The sequence below is a fragment of the Aythya fuligula genome, chromosome 14 (assembly GCF_009819795.1).
Source record: "Aythya fuligula isolate bAytFul2 chromosome 14, bAytFul2.pri, whole genome shotgun sequence".
NCBI classification, from domain to species: Eukaryota; Metazoa; Chordata; class Aves; order Anseriformes; family Anatidae; genus Aythya; species Aythya fuligula.
This window is the reverse complement of record NC_045572.1, coordinates 12975349-13003274: the sequence shown is the minus strand read 5'-3', so window position 1 is coordinate 13003274 and position 27926 is coordinate 12975349. Positions and strand designations below refer to the sequence as shown.

General features: G+C 40.4%; 1 protein-coding gene across 1 annotated transcript in view; it reads left to right on the top strand.

The window, feature by feature from the left end:
• Positions 1-11575: 11575 nt before the first annotated feature.
• GALNT10 (polypeptide N-acetylgalactosaminyltransferase 10) overlaps positions 11576-27926 on the top strand; it is a 39901-nt gene continuing 23550 nt past the window's right edge. The window contains exons 1-3 of the mRNA XM_032196610.1: positions 11576-11689; positions 12580-12718; positions 16134-16300. Of these exons, the coding sequence (XP_032052501.1) occupies positions 12609-12718; positions 16134-16300 (277 nt within the window). The 5' untranslated portion in view covers positions 11576-11689; positions 12580-12608. The remainder of the gene's footprint in view (positions 11690-12579; positions 12719-16133; positions 16301-27926) is intronic.

Genomic DNA, 27926 nt, shown 5'->3' with positions numbered 1-27926 from the left:
TGGAGGCTTGAGGATGGCTCAAACATTTTTTGAGTACCAGAGGTAATAGCAGGAAGTCTGATGGTGAGAGGAGCGTGATTAATTTTGGCATCGATCTGAGCATTTGCTATTGCTAAATGCAGTGTGCTTGGTGTTTGAACCAGCAGTTAAATAACTTGTTGGGAAGACGAGGCGTGTAAAATGTTGCCTTTTAGTGCTGATGTTTTCAGTTTAGCATAACACTGTCAAGAAGCATCAAGTCTGCCAGGAAGTTGGTAGAAAATTGTCCTTTAAAATTCTTGAAATATCTAAAAGGAAAATACTGCTATTCTGTTCTAAACAACAGCAAAAAAGAGATTTTACTGTGTTGCTACTAATAAAATGTCACTAGGAACCTGATGCTAGACGCATGAACTAGGGAGCAAAACCTGGAGCACCACCTGAAGTAATAGTGATAAACACGTTCAATTAAAATTGAGGCTTTTTCTAAACCACAGCTGTCACAGCGGTTGTGACAGGTCCTGTTGGTTGAGCAGTAACTGGAAGGCTGGAAAGCAAAGTCAGCACTGAAGTTACTGACTGAGGAGTGTGGAAAATAAAACAAATGTGTGCGGTTCCCCTTGCTTTATTGGCGTTGGTTAGAATTACTTTGTTCAAGTGGTGTGTAAGTATTACATTAGCAAGTTACTGTTCCTGTAGCAGATGGCAACGTGAAAAAACAATCTCTGAAAATACCTGCAAGCCTTTGGATCTCTTAGGTTCTTCTTAGATTCCTTTGGGCCTGGGTCTTTATTCAGCAGGTGTCTGTAGCAGGGAAAGCACAGGAGGTCCTGTGTCACCCGTCTGCATTTCCAGTGACAGTTTGTTGTTAGACTGCAGCTGTGACCTGCTGAGGAGGGTGAGCTGGCAGTGTCTGGGGATCCTCTCCTGTGCTAGCAGATGAGTGCGGTTGGTGGCTGCTTGACATCCCCCAGTGCTGAGTCTGACTTGCTGGCAGATGTTGTTGTTGCTCCTGGTCACATCATGCTTCCCCACGCATTCCTGGTAGGAGACACTTCTATCGTTTTATGGGATTCCAAGTGATGGATAAAGCCTCTATTAACAAAAAAAAAAAAAAAAAAAAAAAAAAGCTAAAATACAGACTTCTTTCTAGTGTCTTTGAAAATATTTTAGGGAAAAGGCAATTTCTAAGCTTCATACCCTGCTTGCTAGGGAAGCAGCAATGCTCCGTCTATTTTTCCACGTAAAATCCAGATCACTTCTGTTTTGTGTGGGTTTTTTTGGTTGTTTTTTTTTTTTAAACTATCACTGTCAGCAAGCTTTCAAACTGCCTAGTTCCTCCTACTAAGAAAACATGTTTATAATACAGTCTCTTGTCTTACTAGTGGCTGTCTTTATCACAAAATGCGAGACATCCTAGTAGCATAGTTTGCACATTGGAAAGTCTCAAAATTGAGATCTGTGCAGCATGGTTTCATCTTGGTTTATCAGTCTGAAGGAAAATACTTAGACCTCTCTCTGGACATCTAGATAGATTTCTCTGATGGATAGATTTGTCAATATGGATAGATTTTTGTCCTGTTCTCACTTCAGTTTGTTGGACCTTTAGCAGCCATCTCAATTTTCTCAGCACTAAAACTAGGATTTCCCAAGGTCTGTCCATTCCATTTTATGAAATTGAATGCTATTTGCAAAAATAGTGGTAGCTCTTCCACCTTTCCAGTCACAAATGTATTTTTTTATAAACTGAACAAAGTAAAATTTTCAATCACGTACTTACCAGGTCCAACTACTTGCAGTACCTAGCGTATGTGTAAGTTTGTATTTGCTGTCCGCGTACTGTAAATCTCACCTGTGTAGTATTGATGCTGAGGATGGTACACTACGTTCTTTGTGGTATCAGCCATGAGGTTTCTGAATTTCTGCTGGTATGATATACATGTGTAGTGTGGTTCTCTGCTAATTTTCGAAATCCTTGGAAGTTGTGTCCATCTGAGCAATCTTTGACTGGCCTGATGTTCCGCTAATCTGATCGGATGTTTATAGTTTGAGTACAGGGAATTCATGGAGATGATGGAATTAACAGGTTTTACATCCAGCGTTTTTCTTAAAGCATAATGCAGATTAGTCAAGTGTTTCTGCTTATGCAGCATAGTCTGTAAGTCGGAGATTCCAGAAAGCGTGTATAGCAGAAAGGGAAGGAGAAGAGAGATGGGAAAGCTTTAATCTTGTTTTGAATGGCAGTTGGGAGATGACTTAGATAAGTCCTCATACCTTCCATATTCGCTGTCAAAGCACATCATGGTAGAAGTACCTCGGGCAGTGTGACTAACATGTTTCCAATCTCAACACGAGGATAGCCCAGGGAGCAAACTCTTGTTTGGGAAACTTACAGCATGTTGCTGTATGTTAAAGCAAGGTCACTGAGCCTGTGCCTGTCGCTCGAGGGGGAAAATGAGGAGGTTTCTGATGCAACTAAATGCCCGCAGGAGCTTACTCCATGACTTTGAGCAGAACCCTTAGACATGCTAGTATGTGGGAAATCCAGCATTTCTGCTGATATCAAGGGCTTTAAACATTTAAGTGAACGGAAAAGACGAGTGCTTTAATTTGCCCACAACAGCTATGAGTCCTGTTCCGAAGTCTAAAAATGTTTCAGCTGGGTTTTTGACAGCTGAAAGTAATCTTGAGCCTCAAACTGTGCTGTGCTATCAGGTACGCTCTAAAACCTGGGGAAGAATTCACTGTTTGCACTGACTTTGAGATGGCATTGTGCATTTGGAGGCTTGGATTGAATTAATCAAACACTAGGTTTAGAACAGCAAACACTGCAAAACCGTAATATTATTTCTAAAGGTAAGTGAAGAACAAAGAGTAAAGTATTTGGTAGAGAGAGATGACTAAGCTGGATGTCAGATCACTGTCCTCAGCTGATGTCTTTAGATTTTAATCAGCTGATAAACCAGGATGTTTTTGCAGATAAACATTTCTTTGTGGTAAGGGCTTTTCAGCAATTGAGGTCGAATAAAACTTAAATGAGGGAATATAAAAGGGGGAAAGTTTTGGTTCAACAAAGTACTGCCCTAGCACTTGATCCAAAAAGCTTTCTGCATTAAAAAGTATTGTGTCAGCTAAAATTGGGTAATGCTTAAGCAGTAGGCCGTCTTGTCCACCAAGTTACAGCATGCACGGCCTCTTGAAAGAATCCTGAAATTATTTCTTTAATAGCTCTGCAAACAGTTACCAACTGTCCCTGGGTATTCTGCAGAAAAGGCTCTGCTCTGTCCTGGAGCACTGATTTCTTCAGCTGGTTTGGGTTCAGCTGTGGTTTAATTAGCTGACACAGGATAAGGACTGCTCAGGAGTACGGGCAGCAGTTCTGCCTTTAATTCCTGAAGGAGCCAGGCAAGTTATCTCCATACCCTGAAGTGTGACTGTCTCAAAGAACAGCACAAATCCGAACATATGGATTTTCATTTTCGTGGTGTTTCTGGTGGGAGAGAAGAGCACGATGGCCAAATCGTAGGATCTTGGCATTGTGCAGGGAACCTCTAGATCTGATTCAAACTTGTTGCTTGGATCTGAGTCACAACATAGCTGTGAAGATGTACTTGACTTTTTTGTCTTTGAAAGCACTTAATCTTTCCGCATGATGTGCTGCCATTTAGTTCTGCCTTGCCTTTTAACAGTTCCTGAAATGCCGTAGATATGGATTATATTAATGTAGCTTTTAAATTTTTGATGGGCTGAAATAGCTTCAAAAACTAACCTTTTTAAAACACTTGGGTAGGATGCAGGACAAGCTTTTAGCAGCTTCCTTTTTCTACTAGTACGCTATTTCCCGTTCCAGTAAATGAGGAGCTGCAACTGACTGAGGTTATGCTCAGCTTCCAGGCCCAGGAAGAGTGCCTCCAACTGACGTTGCAGATTTTTATTTATTTATTTTTTAGATCTGAAAATCTCAGCTATTTTCACACTAGTACCAGGGATGGAGTCTGGTTGCACTGCATGGGTTCTGTACATAGTTGTTCAACGCATGCTGATAACCTAACACATTTCATTATAAAAAATAAAATAAAAATTCCCCATGGTGCAATAAAACTTTATTTACGAGAAGGTTACCACCATTTAGTGTTGATGGTCCCACAATAATTAAAATGTAGGCTTTCCTTCCTTCCAAAGCTGTTTGTCTTCCAGGATTTGGAAGACTGGAGCGAAGCTGGTGCTGCACGGTGGTGAGGTTACACGTTTCTTATTTCTGCTTTGCTGGGGCACGGCTCATGACAGGCTGCACACAAAGTGCGTGCTCTTGAGTCTTGCACTGTGTCCTCCGGAATGATGGAGCAGTCTGCACGCTCTGCCCTTATTAATTGCAACTTACCAGCACTGCAGCTTGTGCCAGTGAATAGATTTTGAAATGATAGTGTCTTAGCTCTGTCAAATGTTCGGAGTGCTGCAGAGAATTTTTTGGCTGATGGTGTCAGCAGCAAAGAGAGGAACCTCTGAACCATGTCCCTGTCTTTCCTCGTGTAGTTTAGGCACAGCTGTCTGGGAAGTGAAATGCTCTTCCTTCTGGCCTTTCAAAGCTCAATTTCTATTAACAACAGAGGAGGAAATCCTGCCTTTTTTTTTTTGTGTGTGTGTGTGCTGTCAATTGCTGGTTTAAAATATCTAGTGGCTGCCTGGAGTGCTAATGGAGTTATAATCAAAACTGAACTCTTGCAGTGAATTTCTGCTCAATATTTTTGACCTAGCTCAAGTTAGCACACAGGTACATTACCTACATCTGCCTCAGGCAAAAACTTCCTTTAATAAATAAATGAATGCTTTCTATTTGCTCTCCATTTCTCTTGTTTTTCTGGATCATTTTGTCATCTTCAGCATTTTGTAAGGTATAAATGCAAGATATACTTGCTGAGTTGCTAGGATAAATGGAGAGACCTAGGGTGAATCTGCCATTCTTTTAATAACATCTGAAGATCATAGTTCCTTGGGTCTCATTATAGCTACTTGGTTTACAAAAAAAAATTAAAGGAAAACTCAACAGAGTAAATGTTTGAACAGGGTTTGAAATCCATACAGCATTATGATTAGCTGTATGCACTTGAACAAATCTTTTTTCTTCTTGTATATAAAGCTCTTGGCTTACATCTCCATCCACTCTTCTTGTATTCTGGCTGGAGCCAGGCACACTAAATAGTGATTACAGAAAAGATTAAAATTCCATTTTTGTGTTTGGCGTTTAAATGCTGATCGATTCCTTTGGTGGCATGTTAAGTAACAGCATGGTAGACAACAGAAGGGGCTTATTTACAGCAATCTGTCTAAATCCATTTTCAATATATTGTTTAATAAGCCTTTCTACTTCAATTCATTTTTACTTTAAAAAAAAAAAATGGAAGCAGGCAGGAGATTAGTTTAAGGTATTGCTGGAGAAGTAATCACTTAGTGGTAAACAGCTTCCAGTTTTTAAGGAAAAGTTAATGTGCTTGAGCTGAAACAGAAGTTATGGGCTTGCTCTAGGAGTTAATGGATAAAATTCAATGGCCCGTGCACTTACATAACTTGACTAGATGATTGCAATAAACCTTTTGGGCTTTGAAATCTCCCCTTTGTTTTGCTGTTTACAACTGACCATTTCAAAAAATGAACAGATTTTTGCAAAATGAGAAGCTAAGGTGGAGAAAAACAGAACTACAAAGTCTATAGCCTGGTACTTCTGTTTGCTGACCTGTTTTACAGGGACAGAAATCCAGATCCTTAATGCCAATTTACCCTAACTGTGCGGAGTAGGTAACTTCAATGTTCAAACAGTGGCCATTAGAATTGGCTGAAGTTGTGCCAGGGGAGGTTTAGGTTGGACGTTAGGAAGAACTTCTTTACTGAAAGGGTTGTCAGGCATTGCAATGGCCCAGGGAAGTGGTGGAATCACCATCCCTGGAGGTCTTTAAAAGATGTTTAGATGTAGAGCTTAATGATATGGTTTAGTGGAGGACTTGTTAGTGTTAGGTCAGAGGTTGGACTAGGTGATCTTGGAGGTCTCTTCCAACCTAGATGATTCTGTGATTCTGTATTTCACAGTTCAAATACAGATAAGGAGGGGGTTGTGCTTGTGGGTTTTGGACAAAAATGTTAGACCTTCGACTATGCAATTAGAATTCATGGGGAAAAAGGATGAAAGTGAAAATTTACATGAAATGCAGTATTCCAGGTAAGACTTAGCTCCCCACAAATGAGATGCTTGTTTAATAGTGAAGGCAAAGTCGGTCCTAGAAAACTTTCTGTGTTTTGCAGACTGCTTAGATATCCGTCTAGAGCTTCTGTTGAAGGAGTATCATCGAGTTACTTAATTTGCATAAATGAGTCAAATCCCATGCAGCATCCTTGAAGAAAACCACTAAAAAAAGTAACATTCTGGTCCATGTGTGCTGTCTGGATTTCTAGAGCTCAGACATAAAATTAAAAAAAAAAAAGAAAGAAAGCTTCCAAAATAATGTCAGTGTCAGGAACCTGCTTATTTTGACAATGAGGGAGACTGGGCGTTTATGCACATATTCCCTGTGACAGTGGTGGCATGCTGCCTGTACCTTTACACACTGCTCCGCTAATAGTGATGACATGAGCATAAAAATTGCGTTCGGGGGGGAAGGTAAATGTTTATCACTTGCATTGACTTTTTTTCAGTAGTCTGCTTAAGTTGGTTTTCAAAGTGTGATTTCTAGCACAAAATGCTCTGCTACCAGACTGCTGCGACTGCACCTTCCCTGCAGGGCTACGCTGATCGTGGGTGCTGGCAAGTTCACTGAAGCAAAGACACTGACGTTCGTTTTCTAGCACTGAAAGTCACTTTAAAATTAATGTTCAGACATTGTTGACAGAACTTGTCAGTGACTCACAGCAGGCTTTTCAGATACGATGCTTTAATAGTGACCTGTGAAAGCAATGTAAGTGTTGTAAGCTTGCTTGCAAGTGATACCGTTAAGAGAAATATTTTAAACTCTTAACACTTACCCAAGTTGAATTAAATTTAGTGGAGCATTTCTGAATTGTATTGACTCGTGTGACTTACCTGCCCAAGGCTAAAACAGCTCCACAATGCAGCACGTCTGTCATGGCCATCTGCAGCTACGTCTAGCCTTAAAGATTGAAAAGGTGCTTCTAGAAAGGTATGTTGATCCAAAGGAGATTAATACCATGTTTATCTTGTGTGAATCTTTTGTCTGGCTTCGTTTGTACAGGGCAGTAATGTTGTAAGAATGGAAGGCAGAGGAACAGATGAGTCACGCTGTGCAGACCTCTTTTTCCTTCGCCAGTGCTAATGTAGAGAAAAGTCAGGCCTTTCGAGTCTCCAGGAGTGAGAGCTTACGAAAAGGCTCTGTACAAGACTTAAGGATAAATAACTCATATTCTATCTCTCCAAAGCCCAGTGCTGTAGTTTGGAAGGGTCTGAATGGCTGATGTCTGTGCTCTGTCGTTTTCCCCTCATCCTTAATATGAAGCTTGCAAATTCCTGAAGTCTTTCTCTTGACATGTGGCTTTGACCCAGCTTAGCTTAGCCAAATTCAAAGATTTTTACGCATAAATTTGAGAGCAAGATGTGATGTCTCTACTAGACTTCCTGCTGTCTGTATGCCTCATTTGGACTCCACATAATGCAGTGGCAGTCTCTGTGATTTCTTCTTTTTAATAGAACTGGAGGATGGCATGCTGTCGTGTCAGGTTTGTTTGCTTGCTCTGCAGGTATTTACATGCACATTGCTGACCTCTATGAACAATGGCTTGAAGCTGTGCAGAAAATTTATTTCTTTATTCCTAGTATCTCATATTGAAAACAGAAGCACAAGGTCAGCTCCAGCCCAGTACTTGAAGATGCTCACCCTGAGCATGGAGGCTGAAACTGCTTTTTAATGGCTTTCAGATTGCTCCTTGTCCTCGTGAGAGTTAGGTGCTTTCTGTAGGCTTCGTGCAGATGTTGGTCTGAGTCCTTTAAGGTATAATTTGAGCTGGTCTCCCATCTCCTGAGCTGTTGTGTGCAGGAGCTCAAGATCCACCTTTCCTTCTTAGTGTATTTCAGATAGAGCAATCCCCCTGGGATGCTTTTCCAAAGGGACATGTACAGGCTAGAAGTCGAAGGGAGCGAGATGCTTCTGCAATTCTGGCTCAAGCTGCTGAAGAGGTGGGATGTAAAACATTCTTCCTAGCTTCTTGTCAACTTGGATGTCTTTTTGCTGATTTTTTGTTTGTTTGTTTGTTTGTTTTGTTTGTTTGTTTGTTTTGTTTTTCAATTTTCTTCATTGTGCCTGATGTCCCCTGGTCAGTTCATAGAGATTTGGACATCTGGCATAGGGTGGCACAATGGTGTTACAAGGCTCTGAGCTGCACTCTATATTGCTGGTTAGATCTAGCCCCTAAACAGCCTTATAATGCCTTGTGGTGGGTGGGATTTCCGGAGTAACTGCAGGTAGCGGGTTTTACAAGTGTTGGATCACAACAAATGGTGGAACAGGCAGTGGCGTTGTAAGCCATTCTCCTTGTACTGCTCATCCAGTCCAGAGAGCTATAAAGAGCAGACAAAAGACTTTAAAATACTGAGTTCTCAAACTGGCCAGCTGTTCCCGTGCCCAGTATGACACTTCTGCACATGCCGAGTGCGAGGGAGGTTGGCAAAAAGCTGCTGGCAGGGAAGGTGTGTGGTGTGTGAGGCCTTCCATGGCTCCTGCTAGCACAGGAGCATCCCAGGGAGGAGAGGGGCCCATGAACAGGCCTGGCAAAGAGGAGATCTTGTAAAACAGAGGCACAAATCTCAAAGAAACGGTAGCGTGTGCTGTGGAATATTTAGTGGGGTTGATGGGGAGACCTGGGGAACAGACAGCTTTATGGCTGGTCTGGGCATGCACCCCCTGGTTTTCAAGGTGCTCTGATTGTGTTGTTGACACCAGCTTCAGATTGACCTGAGGACAAGCTTTATGCTTGCTCTTTTCCCCCAGGTGTGCTGCTGTCCACTGTGTTCAGTTTGCACTACTACTGAAACTTTTTTCTTTCACGTTTGGTTCCTGGTGCACGTGTTCATTTTCACACTTAAACATACCTTTCATATCAACAGGTGATATGTCTAGAAATCTGTGTAAGAACAGTGGTGTTTAATGGGACAGTTATCCAATTCAGTTTGATGTTTATATCAGAGTTCAGTGATGGTCAGAAACCCTTCCAGAAAGGGAAAAGGGACAATAGTGTGCTTCTTCACCACAGCTCTGCTGCTCTGGAGCTGCACTGCCCTAGTACCTGTGATTTGGGAATAGGTGAGGCCTATTCCCTATAAGAGTGCCTCTTATAAAGCCTGTTTCCCTCAGCAAATGCCAACAGGTGAATTGAAGATATTAGATTGCTGGTGACAATCTTAATTTTGTGTCCTAATAGGTGCAGATTGGAATTTGGGAAGGTACACCACACATTTCAGCATTTGAACAGAAATAAAGATTTAGAAGACTAGAATTAATAGGCTAAAGGGGCAGTGATTATTAATGTAAAATGAGCTATCAGTTTTGATTCAGGTAACTTCATCAGGTGGAAAATAAAGGAACAGATGATGAAGATGAATAACGATGGGCAGGATGAAAGAAATCAGATATACCATCTAAATACCACTCCACTGGGCTTTTTCTTTGAAGTGGTCACTTCTTCTGGATATAACTGCCCTTTCCTGATAACCAGCCTTTACTGGCAGCTATGTATTTCACCACTGTTATTCCTATCGCATAGTGTGGTCTCACTCTCCCCGTGAAGCCCTGAGAAATTCCTTTCCCTCCATCTTTGTGTCACGAATATTTTTCAGAGAATACCCTTGTTAGCTCCAGGTGACAGAGGTGGAAGTTCAGTAATAGTTCTTCATGCTGAGAAGTAGCTGTGTGACTCCTTGTCCATTTCGAGTGCCCATCAGTGTTCCTGCAGTGAAAGTACATCTGAATTGCAGGGAGGGAAATGCTCTGATATTGATACTTGTTGATATGTGTAACCGAGTGTCTGGTTTCTTGGATGAAACTCAACTTCTGCCAGGTCTGTAAAATGTCTTGCCAGATAAGTCAAGCAGCTGAGTGTAAATCACTCTGTGATCCTTGATTTGAAAGGATCTAGAATGATTTTAAATCTCTTGCATGGAAAAGAAAATCCCAAGCAAGTTCTAATAGTTCATAGGGCAGCTCTTAATCGGGTTGAGCTCTCTTTCTTGTGGACCACTTGTTTATTACCCTCTGGCCTGGTAATACAGCCAGCACAACTCGTGCTGTTTGTGCAGTTCCTTTGCTAAGGGTTACCACCCAAAACCAGGCAAACAGGGTATGCACCTTCAGCTTCCCTACTGCATTTGGACATCTTAGCTTAAGTCCAACTTTGATGCACTGAGGGTGCTGAGCTTGAGTGGAGAAAACACTAGCAGTGTGCCTTTCCTACTGGCTGTAGAAAAGGGTTGCTCTGATGGGGATAAACCTGCAAAACCTTCACGGCAAGGCTCAGCAGAGCTTGTCTGCCAGACTGCAGTGAGATGTGCTTCAGCAGACAGAAGGGAGTGAAATAGCAAGTAAAATGCCCAGATGCCCTACTTGTGCAAGACAAATCTAGGCATGAAAATAACGAGTTTGTAGTTTATTAAAGCAAATGGCATCTGTGCTTTTAATGCCAGAGATATCTGGTAACCATGCAAGGTTACTATGCCAGCTGTTGCTTTTTATTGGTGGTGGTTTAGTTTGATTGACCCATTAGAGTGAGACTTGAAGCCTCTCGCCCTCTGAGCACTTCCCTGCTTTAGCTTTTTTTCTTTATAGAAATTTGTATTCTGTGGAGCTTGCTCTGCAAGTTGGAGGCATTAAAAAGAAAAATTCTCATTCTTAGAGATGTTCTCTTCTTGATCCTAAAGCCTATTTAAAATATATATACATATGTATCTCCCTTGTTTTCTGGGGATGTCAGTGTTTTTAGAGATGTATCGCGGTTTTATTTCCACACACCATAGTCTCTTTGAACCAGAATTCACCCCATCTTTCATTTGCTAACTTGTTCCCAAAGCACTCATTGCTTTTGAATTTCAGAAAAAACATCATGAAAAGAGCAGCTCTAATTGCATTCGGTGCAGGCTCATGCCTCATGTGAAACTTGCTTTTAAGTTGAGCAGCAAGAGTCTTAATAAATGACCTTTTAAATCTTATTTTTATTTTATTCAGGTATAGTAGTGTGCTCATTAATAATGATCCTGCAATAGGTCACCCATTAAAGCTTTATTGTTAATTAAATAGGAAGTAAGATGTATTAGATGTTTTCAAAATGAAAATGGGAGCTTTTAATAGATTCTCTGATTAAGAATACTGGTCTGCATACATGATGTTGCACTTGGAAAAAATCACTTAGCTATAGATAAAGTACTGTTTTGAGGCAAGCAAAACTTGCTTTCTTCCTCATCCCTTTCGGGGTTAAAAACTGCTTGCTTGTGAGAGTCTGACCTTGAGGAAGATGTATTGTCTTCTCTTACAGGAAGTAGGAGGCTATCAAAAAATGTTTCACAAGCTTTTTTTTTTTTTTTTTTCTTGTTTTCTATATATCCAATCTTTTGTTTAAAAGGCATCATACGTGAGGCAAAAGAAAGACCCTTACTTTGGTGATGGACAAAGGAAAAAGGACTGGCATAACAAAGAAGCCATAAGGAGGGACTCAGAGCGTGTGGGTATGTATGTAAGATTACGGTGCATGTTCTAATACAGTTTGTACATCAGTTTGATTCTATTTAGTAGTCTGAGCACAGAATGTATTGTTGAACTTGAGGGTCAAGATGCTGTTGGCATGATGCAACAGTTATTGCATGGTAATCCCAGTTAAAGCTGCCTCCACCAACTCTAAAATAACCATTATGAGATGAAAGGATGTTGATAACATTCTGGTATTTTTAGGATAGGTACAGTATTGATTTTTAGAAGCTTACTAAAAACAAAAACAAACAAACAAACAAAAAAAAACACACACAAAACACTACGCTTTTCCCAAAAGTGGTAAGGGATCCAGAAAGAAAAGAAGTGTAAGAAAAATTTTGTTGATCATAACATTCATTCAATTTTTATTCCATTGTTCTGGATTTTGTCTTGCATTATATAGAAGGCTCCATTTTGAGCATCACAGCTTTACGCTGGTGTGTCTGCAAGGGCTCTTCCTCCTCTGTACCAGAACTCAGGTTGTTAAATATACATATCCATCTGTGCTGAAAAAAGCAACATCGAGGTATTTAAACCATATGTATTCTTCCTGCTGTGAAACAAAAAAAAATACTCTATAGATCCTCCCCAGCATTGCCATAGCCCCTTCATCTATTTCTGATGTTAGAAGGAAGACTAACTTGTAGGATTTGCACAGCTGAGTAGTTTGTAGCAAAATCTCGTATCAAATAAAATTGTTAGGCTGATATGGTTGACCTAGTGCTAAGTATGACATACAGCACAGAACTAATGAAGGGGTTTTTGAAAGGGCTGTAAGGTAACTGCCGTCCTTTTGATATATGGATTAGTTTCTGGCCAGTTAAGCACCAATTAGTAGTAATGATGCATGTTTACTTTCTGTCTGTAGGAAATGGAGAACAGGGAAAACCTTACCCAATGACTGATGCAGAGCGGGTGGACCAGGCATACAGGGAAAATGGCTTTAATATCTTTGTGAGTGATAAAATTTCTCTGAATCGTTCCCTTCCAGACATCAGACATCCAAAGTGAGTACATCGTTTGCTTTTCAACAAGTGAAAGTTTACAAGCTCTAAATTACCACATCTGCAGGACTGTGCTCTTTATTATGGTCTTTTGTATCTTTGTCAAATACAAGCCTATCACAGCTGGGTTCCTGTTGGCACTGCTATCTTATTCATAAAGGACAGTGTGTAATAACTGCAATGGGAAATGCAGGAGACAAACCAGGAAAAAAATAACTTTCAATTCCAAAATAGTTAAAATTACTTAAAACTTGCAGCCCTGCACAAAAGGAATCTTGAACTTAAACGGGAGGAGTCACATGTTGCAAGAGATGAAGAAAGTAGGCAGTTCAGTTCCTGAGCCCACAGACATAGCCAACAACTTCTAGCAGCTAACAAGATAGAGCTGTTTCTCTCTATAGTACAAGCTGGCGTAAACGTCTGACTTGCTTCACAAGTGCACTAAGCACAGTTGGGTAATGACTTTGTCACTAAACACTGTTTGGTTCTTAGGTATGCCTGTAGCTGGAAATGACCATGAAATTTTTAGGAGCAGAACAAGACTTGGGTAGCTCCACTCTATGTGTGAAGAAGAGTTTTGTCAGCAATAACATCTTCCTCATAAAAACCTTTCCAGGGCTTTTAAGTAGAGACTAGTTCCAATTGAATTTTGGATTTTGATTCACCTGTTTAACTCTTGTTGATACTAAGCTGAGAGGTTTTTCAACTGCAGATTTTAATTTGGAAGCCTTGTTAGACATTTGAGTGAAAGCTTGTTTTGTGTAAAGCCATTTTTATCACAACTTAGTGAATCTGAATCCAGCATTTACTTTATGCATGAGATATAATTTGCAGAAATTGGTTTTTATAATTTGGGCATTTGAGAGCGCCTCTTTAGCTGTCACAGCCGCCTAACCATATACTCTATCTTGACATCCTTTCTCAATGTATACCCATAAACCAGCGTAGTGAGTATAGCTCTATAAATGCTTTCAGCATGCAGCTGAAATGTTTAAGTATAGAGGTTGTTCAGGTAACTAAAGATGTTTGGTCAGCTAATACTGAAATTCTAGGAAATAGTTTGAGATTGTTAACTTAAATAGTTTCCTTTTGGGGCTGCCATGGGCTTTGAGAATTTAAGCTTTAGACAATACAAGTATTTCCTCACCTGAGGTGTTAATATATCACCTTATATTCCCCAGTGCTTCACAAAGTTGCTGATTCCTCATTGCTAATTCTGCAATTTAAACTTTTTAAAAACGTGAAACTTCTGACTCTAGTCCCCAGTTAAAATTAATAAGTGAAGTGTCTAAGTCACCAACACCTTAAGCTGGGATTAATGATCCTGCTGCAGCTGGTTTTGCTTGACGTTTGACACATCCTTTCCCCCAAAGTAGTGAGTTATAATTGCGGAGGTCTCAAGATGAGGATAAACAGCATGTATATAATGGATGCAAGGATTAGGTGGGCAGGGAATGGAGCTGCATTTAATGGAGATCTTCAGTAAAGGAATTCACAACTGGAAAGGTTTGTTGTGCATTCCCTGCCCATTAAAAGAAAAGATACACTTGAGGTGCTGTGTTTCATGTTATTTGGGAGCTGGATGGGGGCAATTTATAATGAAGTTTGGCTGAGGTAAAGCCCATAAAGAGCACTACAGAAAGAAGCGAGCTGTGCTTTAAAGCACTTGTTTTACCTAGCCTTTTATCTTTGGTAAGAGTATGGGAATTCGGAAGTTCGGAAGTATGCCCAGAGGTAGAAGGGAGTGTAAGCACAAGGAGAAATGGTGAAAAAGAGAGATCTGCCTTGCCTTTTTACTGTGCTTTGGGACCATGGTTGAGGTTGTTCCCAACAGCTGGCCTGGGGAGGGACAGAAGCAGCCACTGTTTGCAGCAGTGCTGTGCAGCTCTGGAACCCCAGGAGAGGGGAGAGCCCTGTTATCTCCACAAGCTCTGGCCGACGTTCCCCTGCCTGGGCAGAGCTGCCAGCTGTCTTGCATCGCCTGTCAGGGTCTGGAAATCCCGTGGATTTCCAAACACTCATGCTGACACTGAACCAGCTCACTTCTGAGATGTTCTGTGTGGATGTGTGTGAACCAGTGCCTCACCTCTGCTTTTAAATGTGGAAACTGCAGGGCCCTGGGGAAGGGAGCATGCTGATCTACCTTGTGCATCCAGATGATACAGCCCTTTGTTCCAGCAGTCATGTCTTCCCCAGCTAATAGTTCTTTTAAGTGTCTCTGTTTTTTTTTAAATATTAATTTTACAGGTCTTGTAAAGCAATTGCGGATGTGATAGCTGGAGGGAAACTGTTTCTTTCCATGTTTAATGGTTAAACTTAATAGCTAAAGTTTCTACTTGTTCAAGTCAGAAGATGAGAATTGCAGTTTAAGAAGGGTTAGAAGAGATTTGGGGGATCTCGTTTCATCCTGTTACAGAATTACAGCTAGCAGCTACCTCAGAAGAAGGTTGATTGCAATGCCAAGGACTGGATGAAAGCAGCCATAGCCTGCAAACTCTTGGCAGTACCCCAAGACAATTCATTAGACCCAGAATAAGCCACTGTCCTTTCATGCAGGCACCACAGTCACTTCCTGTAATCACAGATTTATTGGGCTTGTATCACATAGGTGTATCCTTCTCCATTCCCTGGGAAAGGCACCAGGAAAAAGCTGCCAGTGCCAGAGCTATTTTGTTCCCATCTGCCCTTCTGAGAACAGGGAGAGAACTACCTGTGTGCGTGCACTCTGCTGTGCATGTGCTAAAATCCTACTCTGCAAATGAGCTCTTGTGCGTGCTGTGTGATAAGCACAGTGTTGTGGCAGGGCAGCGAGTGGAGGATGGCCTCCCTCCTGTGATAGTGGAAAGAAGACAGCCCACCCTGCTAGCTCTATCATTAATATGTTCCAAAAATCTGTACTCATGTAGTTAACTCTGTCTGTTTTCAACTGGACTGGGGTTCCAGGAAAGTAATAGATTTACCTGCTAGTGAACAGCTGTTAGGTAATTTTAACTGCAGCTGTGCTTTGTGTGGCCTTAGATCTTACCTGTTTAAAAAAGTTCAAACTCCACTCCCAGGAAAATAAACACTGCACTCACTGCTGTAGTCTGAATGTTCTTCATGAGGCTATCTTGAAAACACACCTGCAAGACGAGGGAGCATTACCCCCATTTCAAGGTTAAGGGAGACTAATGGCATGGGGGAATGCCCACAAATTTGAGGGGTCCATATGGTGACTCTGCAAACCTGAGTTTCCAGCCTCATTCCAGTTCTCCTGTGCTTTGTGTTCAAAACAAGGTAGGCTAGACCAGGTCAGTGTTGTCTTGAGTAAGTTTTTTTCAGGCAGTTGAATAAATGGGATGAACTGAGTTGCTTAATGGCAATTAATATGTGCTAGAGTTTCTTGGCACCACCTTTGACCTTATTCTTCTATGTCTAGCTGCAAGAATAAACTATACCTGGAGAAGCTTCCAAACACCAGTGTGATCATACCGTTCCACAACGAAGGATGGTCCTCTCTCCTCCGCACAGTGCACAGCGTCCTGAACCGCTCCCCTCCCGAGCTGATAGCAGAGATAGTGCTGGTGGATGACTTCAGTGACAGAGGTATGATAATACACGTGTAACATTTTATCCTATCTTCATCTCTGCTTATCTACCTAAGAGATCGATGAACCTGCAAACAGGTGTATAAGGAAGGTGACTAAAGAACTTCTTTCTGGCCAGCAACAGAGTTCAGGTAAATCTTGTTCCAGGATGTTTTAAAGGCCAAAAGTCTAGCAAAAATTATGTTCCATATTCAGTTTGTGATATTTAGCTACTGATGGCATAGACTGTCCTGTGTTTTGGACACCACAAAAAGGGAGCCAGCTGAGCAGGATTAGGTGTTTGGCATTCAGAATTCAAAAAAAAAAAAAAGGGGGGGAGGGGGAAATAGCTCACTCCTCCATCTCATATTTTCTTCTAGATACAGAAAAGAAACCTTGATAGAAAGGTTTCTACCTTGGACTTGCAATGATTCGGCTTTTCTCCTGAGTGTTGTGCCCCTGGAAAGTAAATCTGCAGCATCCAAAGCTTTGACTGCTTTCCCTTGCTGACTTACACTGTAGTGCAAAACAGGGAGAGGCATCTTGAGCAAAGAGCAATCATTTGGGATTGGGGTTAAGCGTTACATTTGAAGATAAAAAACTGCTGTCATAAGACATCACCATAGAAGGAGGAACCATTTTTAGTTGTTGCAGCAATGTATATGTGTAGCTGCTGAATGTATGTGTTCTGTAGCAGAAAGATGAGATCTTTTTCTCTGAACTATTTACACACTGTGTGATTTAAATTAAGATAGAATTTAATTTATATCTTGAGGTAAAACGTGTAGTTTTCACTGTTGCTATGGTGAAAAAGGCACTCAAGTGAAGGAGGAATGAATGTCTGTCCTGTAGACATTACAGAGTTAATGAGATCAGGTGGAATTTGAAAGCCCTGTGAAATAGCTGGCTCTCCAGTGTTGAAGAGGGTACAGTGACTTTAAGGGATTATGGTCAGATCTAGCAACTGTTTTCTCCATTAAAATTACTAAGATTATTTAGCTTTTTTACGAGCTGCAGAGTTTGAGTCCTGCCACTGAGATTATACAACTGAGGATAAAGCTCTCTGTATGGATACTAAAGGAGGCATCTTCAAAATTCTGGCACATAGGAAACTCCTAAAATGAGCTTGTGAGTATTTAGTGTTCTGACCTTTATTGACTTTAAAATAAGCACTATCCAGTAGCTATGGTATTTGTTCTAAGGTATGTCTCTAATTAGTTTGCAAGCAAGGCATGCTGGTTGGAACAAATCAATCACTTTTATGAAGTATTTCTTTAGAGGATTTTCAGACTAAGCTGGGAGATAAAATACCCTCCCAACAAGGTCTCCTTATTGCTACGCAGTCTAGAAGCAAATTAGACATGCAGTAACCACAGCTGGATTGTACAAACGAGTTTCTTATGGGAGAAGTAGAAGTAATGAAATCTGGTCTTCCATGGATCGTTTTCCTTGTTCTCTAGATGTGTCCTTCTGACCAGGTGACAGCACTTCTGTGGCTCTCCCATCTCTACTCCTCCTCAGTCCATGGACATGTCTTCTGTCCCTCGTGCTCTGTTCCACCTGCATCTGACGAGATGCAAGCTCTTCTAGTCAGTCATCCACCTTCCATACTAAGGTTGCAGGAAGTAGCTGAGATCGATTTGCGTGCAGCAACCATTTACAGATGGACACAGAAGACTGCTGGTGTTGGACAGGGAGCTGAATTGTCAAGGGAAGAGAACGAGACACAGGCACAGTGTGCTAATGAAAACCTTTTTTTTGAAATCAATGTTTTCCTGCTAGCTCAGTTGATCTATGCGTGTTGAGACAATTACTGGTTAGGATGAAGCATATTTCCTTCCCTGCTGTCAGTTCTGTGTCTGCACCGTGGCGTTTCCTGCTGGCTGCTTCTCCTCCAGCAGTCAGTGTTCTTCCCTAACCACGCTGGAGCTGGCTTCCACATGCCTCCTGGAGTTTAAATAGATCCTTAGTCTTCAGGAGGCAGGAGCACTAAGTCCTAAATACATAATCTTGACTCAAAACACTGTTGGTTAGAAATTTCTGGTTCTAATTTGTTGCATTTAAAAAAAAAAAGTCTTGCTTTAAACCAAGATCTGAAAACTGATCATGTAACACCTCAAACTGAGTTGTGTGAAGGAGGGAAACTTTTACTTCACATGTACACTTGAGAAGTCCACATTCTTGGATATGGGCTCTTAGATCACTGCTCTGGTTATTTATCTCCTGTCCTGAGCTGATGATCATCACCACCTCTGTTCCACAGAACTGGTGAGCAGTTAATAGTGAGGAGAGATTTTCTTTGAAAATCATAAATGATTAGTCTTCTGTGTTGTCTGCCAAGTGCAATGCTATGCTTCTGTTTCAAACACTAGTCCCACAGATTTGTAACAATCTTTCTTCTGAAATTATAGAACCATTGCTGAACATGGTGATAGCTGGAGGGCCTGTTTGAGATCAGAGAAGCAGAGTAAGAACAGTAAATGTCAGCTTCTTTCCCAAAGAGATCAGTAAACAGTCATCGTAAACTCCTGTGAATAGCAAAAGATGAGAAGAATAATCGCTCAATAAAACCCTATTATTTTTTTTATCGAGAGATTACCCAGACAAGATAAAATATCAGATACACTCTGCTGTGCCTCCTGGTGGCCTTTCACTTGAGGGTTGTCTAAACAGACCTCTAGCACTTTAATAGCTCATTAAAATAGACTAACCTTCAGAAACCAGGCTATCTCCAGCAAGGAGGCTGTATTCCTCTTGCTAGCACGTCTTGTGAACTGACCTGCGTTTAGGGTTAAAGGCACTGGAATTTGCCCAGCTGCCCTTGGGGTTCTCTTGTTAGTGTTGCTAAATTGTTCTGCTATTGCACTAGTTTCTGTAGGTGGTGATTAGTGTCAATCCATCAGCCTTTTTTGTCTCCCTGGTCAATTCTCATACACGGAGAATCTCTACTTCACATAAAGAGGGCTTAATAATAGAAATAGTGAGTATGGAGACACACCAGTAAGTATGTGGCGACACATCACATAGTAAGTATGCTGCACACATCAGTGGTTTTCTGACTTTCCTAAGTTTTTCATCTGTTTTCAAGCTTGAGAGTAAGAAATTCTTGCTGTGGTTATGAAGAAGTTGAGAAGTCAGCTAACAAAGTGACAGGAGAGTGAAGACAGATTTCTGGGTTAGCTGGCGGCTGCTGTGCTCTCCAGCATACCTGAGAGGCAGCTGGGTTGCTTTCATTATTGGAACTCTTGGACAGATGAATCATCTTCTGGAAGTGTCAACAGCCATTTATTTCTTAATTTGTTTGAGACACAATTCTGTGACCTTTAACAATAAATATTTTTCAGCCAAAAAAGGCTGTCCCAATGACAACAAATCGTAACAGCAAGGAGCAAAAGCTTTACAAGTCGTGCTTTTGAAATGTTTCCTTTGCTTTGTATGTGAAAAATCTGAATGTGCTGGAACAACTTGCTGTCTGGAATTTTATTGGATGTCTGGAATATAAAGCAAATGATCAAAATCAAGCCCTATTTCAAAGTTAGTGCTGGATTCCATATCAACCACATTGCTCTGGGAAAGCCCAGCTAACTGTGGGACCGGTCTAATGCCGTGCAGCAGTAGCATCCAGTTTGCCTGAGCTGCAGGGCATGCTGTTGCCTCCAACAGCTGCCTTTCCTAACACTGGGCTTTCTTTGTCTGTGGGGATACCCTTGTTAGGCAGTCTTCATAATCTAGTTTGGTTTAAAAGAAGCTACTTTCCAGCATGTTCCAATGGAAAGAAGCTGCTTTCCAGCATTCCCAATAGGGCTGCTATGATAACTTATGCTTTTTTTCCCCCCAAAGTTTGTGGGGATGTTGGTGATACAAGGATTCTCTTTTTCTGACCGTGAGTATTTAAAAGCAATAGGAAGGTTTTAATATGCAGAAGAGTATAGGTTATATTAGAGGGAGAAACCAATTCAGTAGCTATTTTTGGAGAGTAAAAATGAGCTGCCTGACATTGTCTTTTCCTGCATCCCAGGGAGAACTGCTGAAGACCCGTGCTAAAGACTCTCAGCTATATCATGGTGGTCCAAAATAACACCCTCTGGATAAGCAGAAATCAGAATGCTAAACATGTAAATTATAACTTCAGAATTCCTGATCATAAAAATGCTTAGTTGTGGCAGTCCTACGTGGATTTGTGGCTTCGCTTTTCATTTATATGGCTATTCTTTACTTCTGATCTCAGTTAAATTAAGCCTTTTCATATGCTGACTTGCAGGGTACTAATTATATCCCTCAGAGCTTGTTGTTACCAGAATGGCCCTAAGTAAACTAAAATGCTTTTTTCATGTATATCAAGTTTCTCCTGGGGACTGTCAGATGTGAAACTTGTTTGCTTTTTGATTATTTAATTACAATGCTGTTGAGCGGTAAGCGAGTTCCATTATATCATAGAAATGAGGAGGGGAAGAGAAGTTGAAATGCAGGTCAGTCTGTAACACTGCAGGTTTTCGTATCGACTCTGGTGTTTTATTATTGCCAGCAGGCAGTGAATAGCAGACAGGCAGTTTGTGGCGCTTCGGGGGCTGCTTCTGTTTCTAGGTGAACAATCTGAATCTATGGTTGGGAGAAGTCAAGCTGTTCATCTCAAGCGTGTGTTGTGCAAAATGGATTGCTGGTCTCCATCTAATTCTTGTAGCTTGCATGAGCAAGTGTAAAGCTGCCCTTGTCTCTTGCTACATCAATGTTCAGCCTTGAGTTAAAAGAACAGGGCAGAGTTCCATCAAGGTCTCAGATAAAGATGTTCGATGGTATTAGCCCTGATATCAACCCCTAGGGTACACAACTAGTGACTGTCCAGCCCCCTAGCTGCTGATTACAACCCTTAGGGCCTGAAAGCTCAGCCAGCTTTCAATCCACTGTCCACTTAACTAGCAAATATTTCAATTGTTTTGTCCATAAGGGTGTTAGTAGAGGCAGCATTGAAAGCTGATATGCCTTATATAGGTAAGAAAAACTCCAAAATGAGGGAATCCAAATGTAGTGGAAGAGTATACCTAATAAAATGGGCTGCACAAGCACATTGTATGCCTCAATGTCCTAGTTGCCTTGTTGAGTCACCAAAAGGCAACAGTCTAGGCAAGACATAGCTCAAAAAAAATTGAAGAAATTGTTTGTGTTAGTATGATTATCCAGAACAAACTGATATCATGTATTTTCTGACCTTCCTTTAAATGAAAAAGTCATATTTTTACCTTTTCACCCTTAGCAGTAATTGAAAATTTTAAATTATTCAAGGCATTGTAAACCTTGTACTAGAAGGCTGTACCTATTGTTGAATGTAATTTGAAAGAAACATCTTGCCATGTACTTGGGGTTAGCTACGTGTAGAAGAAAACCTTCACACAGGCAGTTCAGAAGTACTTCGGGTAGGTATTTCGTATTCTATGGTCTAGCTTGACAGAAATCAGTGACTGTGGCTAAGTGCTTAAATTTCATATGCATCACGTTTTACCATTCGGTTATTTGCATATTGCCTGACAGCCCGTTCTTACTCAGTTTTAAGACTCCTTTTGTGTAAATGACAGTGTTTTAGTACAAGTGTTGTCCCTTGTTGAAGAATGAGAACCGCAGCATCAGTCATCTCTGAAACATATGTTACGTGCAAAGCTCTGTGGTGATACAGTGCTGAAGCTGAACGTGGCAGCACTGAAAATGCTGCAGTCTCGGAGCATCAGGGTTGTTCTGGAAGTGTTAGCTCAGCTGGGCTGTCAGCCTCATGGTGTGGTATGTATGTACAGAGGCAATACATAAAGACTTAACGTCCTCTTTACAGTAGCCGGTCAAAATCCGCACCTGTGACTGAAAGGCAGTAACAATTTTGAATGAATTTAATATATTTAATACAATATGACAATGCAATTGCAAAATCAACCTTCTGGCTCAGAGATTAAAAAAAAAAAGTCTTTCATATTGTGACATGCACACTCAAATATATTTGATTTTGAGGAGAAAAATGTTATAAGCAGGGTGCATGGGATTTTATTTTTCCTTGGGGGATCATTAGGGTGGTTCCAGGTTAAAACTTTTGTCTTTCTTCCACCACTACTCTGTTCCCCTGAGCTGTATTTTGTGAAAATGTAGCAGTTCTGAAAATGTTTTTGTTCATTCATTTTTAATGTCTTTTGCTGTTTTTACAGGCTCTTTGCTTAGCTGTTTTTTTCAGCAGGACTTTGTGCAATAAGAATTAGAGCGGCTGTTTTATGGTTGGAAGACACCTAAATATTGGGAGCCTAGAATGCAACCTGCAGCCACCACTTATCTTTGAAAGACAGCAATAGTCTTTTAGACCTTTTAATAAAGGAGTCCAAGAAATGTTTTCCCTGAGTAATGTCATCTGTCTTCACCTCTGATAAAGTTGCCTTTGACCAACTTTTTTTCCATTTCATTCATCCTCTCATCCTGTAGGGTTGGTCACTTTTCCCTGTTCGTGCTGTCTCCACCATTCTGTAGCTTGTTTGAAAGTTTCCTGGTGGGAGTCTTGGAGCTTATCTCTTCAGTTAGTGTCAAAGGTAGCTGCAGCCAAATCCCCTTCTTCCCTTTTAAAGATAAGTCCCCATGACTTTTTAATATTTATATTGCAGTACAAGTAATTCGGAAGGTAACCATATGGGATAATCTGAATGGAAAAACAAATGTAGGTAAGGCTACTCGGCTTAACCACATGTAGCATAATTTGGTCTGAGGGGCATGCCACAAAGCACAGCATATTGAAAAGAAAAGGCAAGGGATGATTAATGTGTAATTTGGTGCAGCATCAGGTATGTAGCAAATACAACTCTGTTCCATTAACCACATCTGCCAGGCTTTAATTGAAAGAAATCGTGCTCTTAGTATCTGAAATAGAAAAGGGTTTAAAACCTGAATTCGTTTTGATCTTTAAATGGAACAGTAAAGGATTTATGCAGCTAAAGAGATTATCTTTTCATCTTTAGGCACAAGCACTGTAAAAGTCATTTTTTTCTTCTTAAATGCACTAAAGTGCATCTGGTTAGTACATCTCTGAATAGAGTGACTGTGCTTAGGACAAAGTGGTGACAGTTTTTCGTACTGAATTTTGAATATGATTATTTTAAAGCTTTTAACCTTGAAGTATTTGAGGGGAGGGAGGGAACAACAAGCTTTTCTTAGGCAACTGTTTTTCTACAACCTTTTCTTAAATGTTTCTTTCAAATTCTGGTTTAGAAGCCGTGAAAACTGTCTCAAACAACTTATAAAAGGATTATTTTTGTAAATTAAGTTACAGGATGAAGAGGTGGTTCTTTTTGCCCTTAACATTCATTGAAAATCATCTCAGGTTTATTTAGATTTTCATAACAGCTTTGAAATAACTATCAGTGACATCTCCCCTTGGTAAGCGGCAGCAGGTTGGTCCTGCTAGGCGTACACATTTGCAAGTCTGAGAAAAACATACTTTTCACTCTCATTAGAATAAAATTATCACAAAACGTACTCTGATATTTGTATTTCATTAAAATTCAGCTTCTGGATGATGTCTGGTTTCAACATGGTCCTCTGCCTTGTGGTTTAATGCTACCAGGTGCATGAAGTCACAGTGTAAGGAGTTAAGTAATTCTCAGACTGCAATCAAGGTGTAAGACTTCCAATGTTAAAATGCTTCTGATGGAAGCCAATACCTTTGCAATTTTTCCATGATGACTTGACTTTGGTGAATATCACTCACTCAAGTAGTGGCATGAAATTACAAGTGAAATACGGTTCAGGCTCCAAAGTCACTTATATGGTTGTGACCTACAGTCTAGATGTGATGTTTACTACCAAAACTCCTGTGTGGATTAGGGATTACAGCAGAGCGTTTGTATTGTTGTAGTGAATTTGTGGACTACTCAATATTCTATTCTATAGTGAGCACCAAGGAGAGAGGAGCATAAAGCCGGGTGCAGTTGTCCAATTTCAGTTAATGAAAACAAGTAATTTGTTCTCTACCTCTGGCCATGTCTTGTGGATGTGAGATATTTCAGACAAGCAAGTGATAAAATTCGCTTTGGATGCACAGCGAAATGTGGCTGGGATTCAATTTTCTAATTTTTTCCTTTTTGAGTATTCATTTTTTAATGTCTTCAAACACTGTTTCTGTACCTGAGTGTACCTTCATAAAGGGATATCTAAAAACTGCATTGTTCATTAAGCAATGCCTGGAGATAATTAAAAGTATATTCTCTAGTGTTTTAAAGGACCTGAGAGCCCATTTTAGTTGTTTACTTGAGCTTTTTTTTTTGTGACAGCCTAAATTAACTCGCTGGTTTACTTTTCATCTTCTGTATTTATTACTTTAAGATCAGTTGCTACTGCTGAAGGATCCTTCTGGAAAGGAGATGAGGTAGATTAAAAGGGTCCAGTTTACTCTGACCTCTTTCTGAGCTAATTATTTTGTAGTGAAGGATGTCTGGCAAACTAAAGTTTAGAGAAAATAATTGAGGAGCAGGCTTTCCATTACAGCTCATTAAATAAATCTAACTGCATCGCTTGCTATTATGATACCCAATGCATGTAGCTAGCTATTAGTGCAAGCTGCAGGAAAACAGATTTAATTTTCTTCTCCTCACCTTGAAGTATGTGTCCTCATCTACTAAAAGTCAAAAATATCTAGATACCTGTCAGCTGCAGTGCAAATCAGCATTTTAATGCTTTACAGCTGCTTCTCCATAGAAGCTAATTAGAAATGTGATTTGAACACCCTTTGCTAGAGCTCGTATGTGATGTCTGCTATTGGTAATCACACTTTCTGCTATTTAAGTGAAAGTTTTCAGTGGTATTGACCAAGTAGCTGTTCTAACATAGGGACTTTGATACAGGTGAACACTTCTTCAGTTTCAGAAAATTGAAAGATAATGCAATTTAGAAATACAAGTGATAATCTAAAACATTTTCTGCACAGATTTAATTGCAGTGATATTTTCTCAATAAAGAAGTGGGACACTCATTCTTTCAAGATAGCATCTATTCATAAATATCATGAAAACTGATGTTGCCTGTTAGCAATAAGCTAAGTGTGTGACGTCTCCAGTGGAACATGGTAGTTTGCTGTGTTGGACAGTGGAAGCCAAGGCTGAAGATGTCAAAGCAGCACATCTTCAGGTATCAGCACTACCCTCTCCTCTGTGTAATCGAGCTAAAATGAATGTGTGAGGTGAGAACAATATTGTTTTCCGTTAGATCTTTTAGTTGTGGTATCAGCACAGCTGTGAACAGTCCTGGATTTGTGCTTCGGGACTTAATAGATTTACTGACCTTTCTGGCAGATGTCAGCAACTTACTTTAATAGTTGCATCTCTTGCCAATAAAATAAACAAGAGCATTGGGAACTGATGGCAAAGAGGTCTGGAAGAAATGAGTGAAGTGTTAAGTTTGGCATTTAGGAAGTTTATTTTACGGAGTTTGTTACTATAAGTCTTTTTTTTTTTTTTTTCCCTGCAGCTGTATTGGTAACTTTTTGTTTGACAAATATTTTATTTTTTGTTCTAACTTACTATAATGCAAATGTTTCATCATTCATGGTTGCTAATATATGAGTATCATTGTAAGAATGACGGATTGTCAGTTTTCTAATACTCTGTTTGGCTGCAACCCCAAAGCAAAATTTTTGTAGGTCTGTGCTATTAATTTTAGCCTTCATAATTATTCTTCCTCACCTTAGACACTTGAGATCAAAGCTTTTGGACTCCAAAGGGTTGCGTTCCTACCAAATCAAAGCAACTTTCAAATGGGTCATCTTGGACCTAATGGCATATTCTCTAACAGAAAAGTCCAGAATAGATTTTTCTGTTAATTCTTGCACTTTCTGGAATCCTTTGTTGTTGTTTTGCACAGACCAAATACTTTCAGGCCAAGAAATTCTCTTTGCCTTTATCAGCAGTATTCATGTAAAGCCAAACCTCTGTGGACTGGCTTGTTTGTGGTTGTGTTTTTTTTTTTTTTTTTTTTTGTGCTTTTCCCCAGCAAAAATCAGTAACTTTTAAGGCTTTAATCTCCCAGCTTTGATATGTTCCAAAATGTTTCAGCATGAAATGTCTTAACGCTTTATCTGCCTGCATCTCTCCAATTGATGGCAATTTGGGGGTTGTTTGGTCTCAGTCATAGGTTTTAGTCATGATATCTTACCTAATACATCACTATCTGCAGTGCAAGTATACTGATACACTAACCAGAAGTAGAAGCAGCTCATCCCTCTAGCACAGCAGCTTCCTCTGACTCATTCATTCCCTGTGCATTTGTTCTGTTTTGAAGCCTGCTGATTGCAGAGGAATTGTGTTGAGTTGGTTATGTCCTGTGAGTAAACTTCTGAAACACTTTTACACCCTCACTTGTCTCTGTAGTGCTCAAAAAGCAATTGATAATGTAGATTAAATGCAGTTAAAGATCAATCTGGTCTTGTGATTTTTAATTCCAGTAGGGAAAATGAAGCATAAACTTTCAGGATCCTGAACCAGTGTGTGGTGCATACATGAGCCTCTGATTGCTGTCAGTGGTGATGCCATTGGTGCAATGGCTTGTCTTAACAATTTTCAGTGTTTTCATCTGCCCATGCAGTATTTTTCAATTTAGTGAAAGTATATTAGCATTGAGCAGGAGTACAGACATCCCCATGGTTAAGCAGCTAGATAATCAAAAACACCGATGTGGCCTTAAGATGAGGGCACAGATTCCCCACTTTAAAGGCAGTATTTGGGACAGTAATGCCCTTCCTGCTAGTCACCATGGCTACATCTAACTTGTGCTGAATATTAAGTGTGCTGCAAGGAGTTTGCTTCTGTTTCAGCTGCTGCGAAGGCTATGTAGCTGAAAAACTGTAGCTATGTAGTATGCCAGCAAAATATTCTCTGGTATCAAAAGCAATTAACAGGGAAATAACTGAGTCACAAAATCACCTCTTTAGATCAAATACAGTCAACAGAGGAGGAAAAAAACGAAGTGGGTGCTTTAATCTTGATACATATTTAATGAAATTGGAAGGGAGAAGAGTAAACTAATGAGAATGACTGTTTCATTCTAGGAAAGACAGGCACAGAAAGAGAAACTAATATTGTAGATGAACCAGGGAGTCAGTATGGAAGATGTAAGAACCGATGCTCTTAACAAACAAAAGGTGTTTAAACCTTACAGCATGAAGGAAGGATGAGTAAATGATTTTTTTTTTCTGGATTCCCTCAGGAAGAAACAGTTGGAGCAGACTCCTTTACAAATTAAACTTTCCTGAAAGAATAAAAGGTTATGCCATAGCTAAGATAATCATTCCTTATGTATTTCCCTCGTTGGGAAATGCAGCCTATACTAAACTTTCCCTGGGGTCTAGGTGTATTTATATGTTATGCCAGTAAGTGAATTTTCTCATTTCATGGTTAATCCTTTATCTCTGTTCACTCCCATTATCTCCTGAAAACATAGCTGAGCAGGGTTTGGATGTCAGCTCTAGGGTGGAGGAAGCTATGAGAAAGTTCCCTTTGCAAATTCAGGAAGTTATTGATACGTGTAAGACAGCTGAAGTCTAAACAACTTGGGCTTCTGAAAGCACGCAGCACAGGTTTGCACATGTGGCCTTTGCCCCCAGCAACTTGCAGTCTGCCATATTTCTTAGGTCTTCT